Source organism: Haliaeetus albicilla, chromosome 4, assembly GCF_947461875.1.
Source record: "Haliaeetus albicilla chromosome 4, bHalAlb1.1, whole genome shotgun sequence".
Lineage (NCBI taxonomy): Eukaryota > Metazoa > Chordata > Aves > Accipitriformes > Accipitridae > Haliaeetus > Haliaeetus albicilla.
In genome coordinates, this window is record NC_091486.1 from 5,095,622 (window position 1) to 5,107,083 (window position 11,462).

The 11,462-nt window shown below is 41.0% G+C and overlaps 1 protein-coding gene across 11 annotated transcripts in view; it reads left to right on the plus strand.

The window, feature by feature from the left end:
* GTDC1 (glycosyltransferase like domain containing 1) overlaps positions 1 to 11,222 on the plus strand; it is a 185,623-nt gene extending 174,401 nt beyond the window's left edge. For 4 of the 11 annotated variants that reach the window (XM_069780753.1, XM_069780757.1, XM_069780755.1 and 1 more), the window contains 4 exons: positions 1,822 to 1,892; positions 2,592 to 2,683; positions 4,244 to 4,322; positions 10,056 to 11,222. In XM_069780753.1, coding sequence (XP_069636854.1) covers positions 1,822 to 1,892; positions 2,592 to 2,683; positions 4,244 to 4,322; positions 10,056 to 10,096 — 283 coding nt within the window. In that variant the 3' untranslated portion in view covers positions 10,097 to 11,222. Of the gene's footprint in view, positions 1,030 to 1,821; positions 1,893 to 2,591; positions 2,684 to 4,243; positions 4,323 to 10,055 lie in introns of those variants that run through there. The other 7 variants (XM_069780759.1, XM_069780761.1, XM_069780756.1 and 4 more) reach the window with 5 other exon arrangements.
* The last annotated feature ends 240 nt before the right edge of the window (positions 11,223 to 11,462 follow it).

The following is an 11,462-nucleotide window of genomic DNA, read 5'->3' on the forward strand; positions in this document are numbered from 1 at the left end:
AAATAAGATCGTTTGCAAATGAAAAAATTCCAGATTTTAACTTTTATCCAGCAAACTACAGAGGCATTAAATTCCGATTTTACTAATTCATGATCCTGATAGAGGTTTTTCATAAGGGGAAATTGCATACTCAAATGATGACTCAGATTGCATCTTGGCCTGCAGTTTTGTTTTAGGGAGCTGTTCTTTTTTTTTTTTTTTTTTTTTTCCCATGCAGACGATATGATTAAAAAGCAAATATTTTAACATAACTTAGTGATCTGAGCTATTACTGAAATGTCCACAGTTTCACTCGTTTTTTTTTTTCTCCTAGATTAAAGAAAACTTTAAAAATCTATTTGCTTTGACATATGACACAATATTTAAGAACTGAAATCATCAATTAAATCACACATCAGAAACATTTCCCTTTGGTAAAAAATATAGTGCTAGACGATGTACACTTTGAAATTGTTGTTAATGTTTAAAATGCAATCTGAAGTGCATATGTTATTTAAAAAAAACATAAATTAAAAATTTTAAAAGTTTATGAAAAAAACTAGCAGTCATTGCTTAGCAAAAGCATTTGCAGAGAAATGTGTATCTTTGGGTTTTGTGGATATGCATAGTTTTCTAGCATGAAAGCTGAATATGTTATTCTTTATTTTATTTTTTTCCTGGTTAAAACTGAGTAGATCTAAAGGAAACAGAGTTCCTTCTGGGTGCCTGTAATAAAGTACCAAACCCGATATGCACATGAAAGTAGCGAAAGCCTTTTGGATCGTCAGTGAAAATAGAAAAGGTGAACGTTGACGAGATTTCAGATATTTTTTTCCTGGGGACTGAGGGAAACCGAAGTTAAAAATAAAGTCCTCGTATGGTCAACATGTTGGAGGAAATTCAAAGACTCTCATAAAATAAACATATTTTAAGAAGTGTTTTGAATTTCACTGTGTAATTTCTGGCCAACAGAAATTACAGTTGTATCTTTGGAGGGACATTATGTCAGATCAATGGTCATTATGCAAAAAAAATAAACTGAAAACTTGATGCCTTAACCCGTTCAGCTATTAAAATGCAAGCACGAAGAGGATACCTTTTCCTCTAGATTCGCTATGAGAAAACTTTGCGCCACTGCGTTGCAATTATAAAATGTTTGGGTTTGACGTTACAGGAGATATGTGAATTCTTCCTTGAAAAAACACAAGTACAAAGCACTGCACGCTTTGGCAAAGGAATCTCATCGGTAGTTATTAAAAAAGACAACAGTTTATGTCCTGCAAAATAAAGGAAATTATCTGAAGCATGTGGATAAGCTAAAATCTCCCAGCCTGAAGCATGCTGCGAGTTGTTCCCAGGCTATATTTAACTGTAACCTTTGGGGTCTGAAAGCCTAAGGAGAATATCTGTTCTGCCAGGTAACAGCGATCGTGTGCATCTGTGTGTACGTACACGCGTACGTATCCAAACGTGCGCACGTGTGCCCTTGTTTCGCTGCAGCATTATTAAGAAAAGCCGTCCATACTTCACCATGTTGTTACATGTGTCTGTCTGCTGATTATAAAATGTGTTAAACAGTATTTAAAAAACAAAAAAATGCAGAGCTGCGCTTTGATTTATTCAGCGAACAAAACATATGCTCGCTGTTCTGTTCTATGTAATTCATATGATCAATAAAATTTTCTTTAAAAAGAGCAACTTTGGCATTTAGAAGGATTATGCTGCTGAAGAAAAAAAGGTTTCGCTCTTGCTGTACGTAGGCAACCTCAATGCTCTTGCGCCAAAATAAGTTTTTGGCTCGCTAACGTCTATTTTTGTGTATTTATTATTTCTGATCTTCAGGGTCGAAGCTGTACATTGCGGCTGTTATCCGCTGTGTCCCAAAGCCTTGGTGTACCCAGAGATATTTCCAGGTAGCTGCTTCGTTGCATATTCTTTTTGCTGAAACGTAATAACGCGATTCGTGCTAAAATCCTAAGTTTGAGAATAAACTTGAGCAAAAGCAATTGTTTATTTGGCAAGCCAACATGTTAGTGTTAAGGAAAATTTTATGTGTTTTAATACATTAGACGAAGTTTATATTTGCCATCTGTTCTTTTAAGATAACACAAAAGCAAGTTTTGAAATAGCATTCTTCATTGTTAGCATACACAACCCGTAATGATAGATTTTTGTTAAAAGGTCAGTGATGCTGCAATGGTTTGCAGATTTTTTTTTGATACACAGAAAAAAAAACCCGAGGCCTGAAAATCACACCAAATTATTTAAACAATTTAATAGTTAATAGTATGCAACTGCGGTACAGGATACAGACTAATGTAGTACCAGTTCTTTGAAAAATCTCATCACTAAATGTATCACATATGCATTGTGTTACATTAGAATAATGTATTTTAATCACCCAAAGGAGATGTCTAAACAGCACAACTACACAGTCTTATTTAGCATTAAACATCCTTGTGAGCTGAGGTAACCTTATAAAATCATGCTTAAATAATGTAAAACACGAGGCGGCACAGAGCAATATGCATTTTTAATTAGTAAAGTGACTAATATCGAGTGTGTGCTTTGAGGTTTTTGTTTCATTAAAAATGTATCTGTTTTTCCTGCAGCTGAATATCTGTATTCTACACCTGAACAGCTTTTTAAAAGGCTTCAGAATTTCTGCAAGAGACCAGATATTGTAAGGAAACATCTCTATAAGGTAGTTGTTCAGAATAGTTTTACATGATATAATGCCATATTGAAGTACAAAGGAAAAAAAAACCTTAAAAAAACAACATTTAATTAACATACTAATGTTTAAAGGAAACATGCTAGGGAGGGATATTAGTCGTTACACTAACAAGGATTAATTAAACTAGATGCCAGTTGTATTAACCTAGGTCTTATGAAATACGTGCACTTAATGCATGCTACATGCTTTTTTTTTAATTTATTGTTTTCTAAAATGACTGTCCTTTACATTTGGACCCAAGAGGCTTATAAAAATGAACCTGGATTAATGCAACTCATTAGTTTAAAAGGAAAATAAAAGAAAGATCCCACAATTATCCTAATGAGGATAAGCCTACCTTCCTATCCTAATTTAATCTTCTGTCCGCAAAAAATGCAGGTGACTGGTATCAGGTAAGATTTCTCTGCCTTTTGGAATTACTTGAATTATTTTCATAATTATGATTGTTTTAACTCTTTGCTTTTTAAGGTATGTTGATTGTAAAAAAAGTTTATCGGAAGCATAATTTACCGGTATTTATCGTGTCCTGTTCTTTGCAGTTATTTATGTAGAGGAAGTACAGTTTCAGTGGCAGACCTTCCATTCAAGTTTTGAGAGAGTGTTCAATGCTAGACCGACTTTCACATTTTTAAGAGCTGTATTTCTACTGCTAGGAGTCACACTTTTTTTTTTTTTTTTTAATTACGCGATTGTAGATGAAGCACTAAATTTTACATTATTCCAGCGAAGAGCTATTATTACACGACGCCGCTCTTAGAAAAATAACTGCTGTTTTCTGCATGCTGACGTGTAAACTTACAGCGTTTTATGACTTTTACAGTCCTGGCTATGCCGTGGGCAGGTTGGATACACATTACCCCTGCACGACAAAGGTGTTTCAGGTTGTAAAAAACCCCTGAATTCAGCTGAAAGTCCTTAAAAGCTCGGGAGCGCGTGGCAATACTCCTCGTGTTACCCGTGCGATACGAACGCGGTCCTTTTAGCGTTCCCTGGCTGTCGTCGTCCAGGCGCTCTGTTAATGAGCAAGTCGAGTAATCTCCTCCTTAATTTGGAGGCTCACGCTGCCGGCAGACCTAACCTCATCGCTCCACCTTCCTCCCTCTGGGGACCAGAAAGCGTCGGGTCTCGCTGTGTGTCGTCTCCCTCTCTACCCCTTCCCCGCACACATGTAGCAGGAGGAGCGAGGGTTTCGCCCACGCCTGATTTTTTTCTGTGACCTAAAAATAGACGTTTACATAATGATACATCAAAGATGATGTTGTTTCTGGAGGAAACAGTTAAACTTCAAGAAAAAAAAAAAAAAAGGAGAGAACCAAAAATGCAATTTAACACCCAATTTCAAGCTCATTATCTTTCATTGTCTATTAACTTGGCAATGGTTCAGAAGGTAGCTCATAATAGTTTAAAATGCTGACTGAACACTTCCAGTGTTCAGCATTACTTCTTGAGTCAATAGTATCGTATAGTTATACGTGGTGCCTTCAAAGGGAAGCCGGTCCTGAAACGTTTACCTTGACATTTCCCAAGGCTTCAAGCTCAGCTAACAGTTGGGTTCACGTGGATCTTCTCTCTACGTGTGGATCCCCAGCTCCTAAACAGAGCCGAGGTACGCTACAAATGGAAGGAGCAGTAGAGCAAGTACTGCTATAAAATCGTATGAGTTTAAAACGTGTGCCTGAGCCCCATAAGCAAAATGCTAATTTGCTTGAAGGATTTTTTTATAAAAAAAGGATTTAAAAAAAATAAAAATAAATAAAAATCCCTTGGGATGATTTGCAGGCAGAAGCTGAAGGTGTTTATCCTACCCCTCGTAGACGCGCACCGTTAACGGTGCAGCCCCGTTCAGATCTTCCGAGCGTTCGGACTCAATGTCTGCAACAGGTAGCGGTTGAGCTGAACGGGGGATCGTTTTAAAATGAGTAAAGCAGAGCCTAATCCAGAACCTGTGAGCACCAGAGAAAAAGATCCCTGTTGCCTTTAATAGGCTTTGGATCAGCTCGGAGAATACTGTTAGAGGTGTCTTTTTGTACCTACACCCACGTATGCCAAGTCTTCCTTCCGCAATGAAACTGTCCGCAAAACCTCCTAGAAAACCGCTGACTTAGATAGGTGCTGTTAATGTCATTAAGGTTGGAACGACGCTGCTTTTTAGGAAGCTGAAAAGAGTGGAATCGTGAAGGGTACGCAGCACTTCCACCGTATTTTCACTTTTTTCAGATCAGCGTAATGTTATATATACGATAGTGGAATAGAAAAGGGACTCCAGCACAGTAGTGCGGACAAACTAGCTACTTTTCTTTCAGAAACCTTCCTGACATGCTCCCTGCCCAAAGTTCGTAAAGTGTCTGTGAAATCTTGAAAGTAAATATGCTTTAAAAGCAAACGGCGCTTTTCTCTACTGGTTGGGGATTCTGCTTCATAGATCAGGAAGTAATCACCAACAGAAGTACCTCGGGTTATCCTTTTACATATTGTTGGGGTTTTATTACCAAGGATATCCATAATAATTAGACAGCGGTCTAATTAAACAGGCAGTTTATTCCTTCAGTTGGCCTCAGTGCTTGTGCTGACAAAGTTGGGGCAAAAGGGAGATAAAGGGCAGCGGGGCAGTCCGCTTAGGGAGCCGGACGGAATGAATATCCCTCTGAAAATGCACAGACGGGACGTTAAACTGCAATAGCTTAACTGGACGGAGCGGATTCATGCTGGCAGGCTTTTTAAAGTGTTCGTAATGTAAGCACCTATGAAAACCTTTCCAAATGATGTTTTACTTACCCTGTGTATTCCCACAGCACCCAAGGCTGGCTCATTTGCATTTCGACACAGCCTTCTACCAGTTATTAGCAGAAGATTGAGATGAGTGGAAAGCAAGCCTCATTTGTTATCAATTATTTGTTCTGTTCTAGTTTTACGGGATCAAGCGTTGCTCTCTGGTTCTCGGTATTTGTGGTTGCCAAAGTAAGCGCCAGAATGAAGCAAGTAACAGCAACGGGGCATCCGTTTCCGTCAGAGTACACCATAAGACCTGTCAGTGTTTGCAAGCTCCCTATCTAGTAGCTTTAAAATTTAAAAAAAAAAGAAAAAAAATAGGGCAAAGCATTTGTTTCTGCATTATTTTCTTTAAGTTTACCTTTCAGTTCCCTCACTTCAGTTTCTTAATTTAAAACAGCATGTATAAAGAGTATACAGTGGAAAGGGACAAGAAGAGTTGCCAAAAGCCAGGCATGGAAGGAGCTGACAACTTTAAATAATCTCTCCCAGCCCTCCCAGCTGAATGAGTGCTGGTTGACATGCTGTCAGCTTCAGTTCCTACAGTAAAATCCTACTCTCACTCATGCTTGTTTAACAGAGAAAAGAATTTGGCCCACTTTCTGACATTCATCTTCTCATTTCCATCACACTACAGAAGCTCACCTGCCTATGAAAAGACACATGGCGTGATTTTTTGTCTTTCTTACACCACTGTAGAAGGAAGTCTGCTGAATTCAAAGGGATTAAACTACTGTAAAATCAAATTAAGATCCCAGTTAGACCGTAGACATCTGAATTGTTTCCAGTCTCAGGGTTTGGCTGTATAGGGCAGTTCTAACAAAACTTTGGTTTTTTCCTTCTCTTTTTGCTCTGATTTGAGATAAAGCAGTATCTTTGGTGTTTCAGGAAAACATGTTGAAGGGAAAACTGCTCCTGACCCAGCTTTAATATTTAGACAGAGCTAGGAAATCAGCAGGAGGCATTCTCAGCCTAAGGATACGGGGCGCTGGACGCATGAGGATGCAGGGGAGCCTCATGCTGCGTGTCCCATTAGCCACCCAGTTGCAAGGAGCAGTAGTCGCTCGTAGTTCTTGTACAGGCCATGTAAGAGCCAGGGACGATGCCTCTGCCCTTATCCTCACCCGCTCCCCAACAAAACTCTACGAGAAATTTGTTTTTCCGTAAGGATGCTAACTGCCGCTCTGGACCAGCATGCCATGTGTTTAATACCGTGGTTTTGATAGTGGTGAGCATCAGATATTCAGGAGAAGGCTGACAAAGGTAGAAATAGGGTAGTAAAGGTCTTCCCTTGGTCTTAGAGTTAGAGATTGATCCTAATCCTGGGCTTGGACATTTTACCATCTTTCATTACCTTTTGGTATTAAGTATGGCCAGGCTGTACGTAATAGTTCTCCATTTGATGGTCAGGCGCTTGGAAACCCCTGTTCTTGTCTTTCACGTCTTCCTATAGCAAAGCGGTTCACCTTACGTTTACAGACGGTGTTAAAAGCATTTCCTTCAGTGGGCTCAGGGTTTCCCCACCTTCGGTCGCGTTGAGCGTCTTCTCATTCTGGAGTTGTTCGCCTGGAAGCAGGAGCTCCCCGTCCATCTTTTCTATACCGTTCAGTATTTTATAAGCATCTGTCAAACAGTATCCCAGTCTTTTCAGTCTCTCCTCGTGAATGTTATTCCATGTTTATATTCTAATCTCTCATCATTCAAGCCATTTTGATGCTTGAGAGCTGTTTTTGCGCTGGTGCGATCATTGCTTTGCAGAGTATTCCAGGCCATGCCATCGGTTTATGTGATGTGTTGTACTCTGATAATTTTCAACCTGTTCCTTATGGAGCCAAACCTACTGTTTACTTTTTAATGGTGAATGTATATTGAGCAGATGTTTGCTTACAGTGTTCTCCAGATCTTTTGTCCTGAGCTGATAAAGTTAATTTAGAGCTTTATAGGGTATGCAAATAGTACAAGTATTGCCATCCATCCTGCTGGCTTTCTGTTCATCAGCAGAGCATGTTTGCAGAGAAAAAAGAAGGCATTGTACTGAATTTGTGCTTCTGCCCGGTTAGCAGTAGGTGCAGGTCAGAAGGAGGTTGGAAGCACAAGTGGGAAACTTGCGTTTGCCTCTTGAGATGCTCAGTTTCCAGTGAGCATAATTTAAAATGGTTTCAGAGGTGCTCTAGAGCTGCTTCTCAGAGCCTGTACGGGAAGGTTATAGCAGCCTGGGAACTCTGGAGTGCAGCGTGCTGTGTCCATCCTCTCCCATCTCTGTTTCAGTGCTTAGGCATGGGATCCTATGTAAAATGTGTATAACATAAGGATTTCTTACGTGGAAGGAAACTTCGGTTACTTATTTAGAACATCGAATCATAGGGTAATTAAGGAAGGTACCTCTGGAGGTGACCTGGTCAGCCTCTGCTCAAAGCAGGGCCAGCTGCAAACTAGGATCTGACTTCCAAGTCAGATTTCTTTGCTCAGGGTCGCATCCAGGTTAGACTCAAGTCTTGACATTTTTCATTCCCATATGTGTGGCCGATACAGGTGAAATCCAGCTAGCTTAGGAGGTTTGCACAGGTGGGAAGATCTGCTGGGCCGTGGGACACAATTTAAGCGTTTTGGGTCAGCCTTAGGTCTTCAAGCAGCACGTGGGTCTGGAAGCAGCTGTGGCAGAGGGAGCTCTGCTAGCTAACGCGGATCCTCACCGTGGAAGAAATGAGCTAGCAGGTAGGATGTTGAAGTTGCCTGCTAGGTCATTCTGGGATCCAGCCCTACTTTTTTCGACATAATATACATCTATGTAGACGTATGCATTAGTATACATATATATATACAGCTGTATGTGGCCTGCACCTGAACTTCTCCCTTGCTCTTGGCTCTCTGAGGTGTCTGTCCAGGAGATTTCAGCTCTCTGAAAATGTTGGTCTATAGCTCATAGCAGTTGGCTGCACCTGTAGAACAGGAAGAAAGCGTCCATTAAGAAAGCAGTTCTCTGCGCACCTTTCAGCACAAACACCAGGACTTGGAACTTTTTATTATAACGATATTAGATAGCTTCCCATTTAGTTTTCGAAAGTCAGTGAAAACTGGCAGGGGAACCACAGCCGCTGCAAGATGGTAGATGGAGAAATGGGTCAAAGGAAATAGGACTTTAAAAGAAAAGTCACAAAAAAGCATGAAAATTTATTTTTTTCAGTAAAGTTTATTCAAATTACCTTCAGAAAGAAAGCCTGAAACTGTTTTCCTCCTGTTGTAGTTGGTCAGTGTGTTCTGGACCATCCTATGCAAGGTACTCACCAGCGTATCTTGCATAGACTCGCATCCAACATTTGCTGGGCTTTGTTTAAAGGCGGAAGGAAAGAGATGAGTTTTAAAAGGCCACTATAAGAAACGGCAGAACAGACCAGCTTGTTCAGGGCAATACTGTTACTCTACTGAGGAATATTATATAGCTCTGATTTGGGCCTCACGGTGCACCCAAGTCATCTAAACCAGTGCTGTCTTTTGGTGGTGGTTTCCAAAGGTGCCTGGACTTTGAAAGTTGAGCTCCAAAAAGTAGTTACCACAAGCTGCTTTCCACCTTGATTCTTCCCCAATATGCACTTACAGAGGGAAGGAGCTCGGTCACAGAGTAAGGCTGACCCGCTGCAAATGGGCTCTCTAAATCACTCTGCTGTCTTGCCTGCCAAAACTCAGGTTTTGTGCTGAATAATCGCCTCCAATTCTTAATTTTAAGGTAATTTTTTAAAAAGTGCATAAAACCTGCGCCAAATCAGTACTGTCTGCTTGAACTGCAACTGTCCTGAAACAGCAGGTCTGAATAGATGAACAGTCCTTATTAAATTCTAAAGGTTAACTCTGAGGTGTAATGATGGCAGAGTAGATATTAATTGCTTCAGTTCTGATCTTAGGCCACAAGAAACAAATAAGTTGATTACTTCATAAAAGATGCTGTACTGCTGCTGACATCTTATTGTGCTGCCTGTTCTTCATGGGCAGATCTTGCTTTATGTGAAACCTTTGCTTCTCTGGCTCTCTGTGTATTTAGGAACTGTTGACTGAATCACTATTCTATGAAGAGACGGATGCCCAGACCTTTGCAGTTATCACTCCCCCAAAAAAGCGTTGAATTTATTCTCTCCGAGGTTACTCTAAAATAAAGCCCAGAAGCCAGACCGATGATGATCAAGCAGGAGAATTAGGACCTTGCTCCTGCTGGTTCGTGGTTCTGCCGTGTCTGAGGGTGGGAGAGGCAGGTCGGTCCCTGTGGGCATTCAGTCCTTGGCCGAGACCACCAGTCAAGCAGACGGACGTTTGACGGTGCTCACCCAGGAGCAAATAACGTGGGGCTGCCGACCAGCTTACCTGTCCTTAAAAAAAAAATGCAGAATTCACCCCATTTCCAACTAAAGCCGCGTAAGCGTTCTCTGACCAACCAACTGGCTTCCACCCCTCCCGAAATCCCGGGCATTGCAGAGATTCGTTTCGGGACAGAGAGAGGAGAGGGAGAAAGAGAGAGGTCCCTTTTGTGTCCCAGCATCTAACGCGGCTTCGTGCGCTTTTCTCTTCTGCTTCCTCGTAGGGCGAGACGGCCGGCTTTTCTTGGGCAGCGCTCGGCGGTAAATTCAGGTCTCTGCTCGCAGCAGAACCGAGGGAAGATTTGTGACAGATGGGGCTAAGTCACAAACTTGCAGCCTCAGGCAGAATTGTGGAAGTTTCCAGAGTGTGCCCATATTTACCTGATCAGAGAGAAAAGAAAATCTGCAGAGGAAGCCGAGCCTGGCTGCTTGTCATAGCTGACACAGAGCCATCTGCCACAAACCTGTGGCGGCTTCAGATCTCCAATCCCTGCCACCACCCCAGCTCAAATTAAATACAGATTCTTAGAGACGTTATGATGGTTACACATGTCCTCGGCATCACATGCAGGAGACTGTTCAAAAAAAATATGTGGCCTGTTGTGTAACCGCACTCATGTATCCCATATGTGGTGCCACATTGAATTTCCGGTTGAATCTGTTTTTATCCTTTGTACTGGATGACATGGTGCCTGAATTCTTTCTTTTCGCCGACACGATGGCAGCCAAGCTGCAGCTTCAAACGCTCACACTTGGCTGAGTTTCTACCTAGGTTGCCAGGTTATCATTGGAGCCTTATTGTGTCCTCAAAGGGCCACAGGGCCTGAAAGGAGGATCCGAACGCTGCCGGACTAATTGGGCAGCCATCTCCGGGTTGTTTGGAGGCAAAGGGCTGCTTTAGCACTTTTCTTTTTTTTTTTTTTTTTTTTTTTTTTCCCCCCCCTGCAAATTAATGACTCTCTGGCACGGGGGTTTTTAAGTGAAGGTATTAATAAGGGGTCTGGCAGGTAATCCCATGATTCGTGGAGTTACATTTGCATTTAATTAATCTTAAAGAAAGCTGAAAGATAAACAGCTGTAATTCAAACTAGCATGGGAAATATGCTACATGGTGCCATCTATCCGATAAAATGAAAGCCGAGACACTTGTTTTATTTCTCTCAAGGATGGAGAACAAACAGATAACAGTCAAAATACTTCCAATAAAAACCAGTAGTTTAAATGTAACGGCAGTTCATCAAGAATCTTTGCATCCAGTTACAAATACAGTCTTTTAAAGATAAATCACTTATGATTCCAGCAGTCAAGCTGCTATATTTGTTGATGTAAAATGTTTTGAAGATGTAGATTGTACAATAAATTTTTAATAAAGTGCCCACTGCAATTTTTAATTAGCATATCTCATTCATGTGTAAGTGTGTACATCTATCTGTATGTTTATCACTATGCATATCCTTGTGTCAGAGTCAATGAATGCAATTGTGTCTTTATCTGATGAAGTAGAATCTGTTTTGCAAGTGATAATAAAACGTTATGACAATTCCAAGATTTTCAACTCTGCTCGGGGAAGAAGCAAGAAGAGGGCTCTCGGTAAGGCGTTGCGATGTGAAGCCCGGTAAGACCTCTCTTTG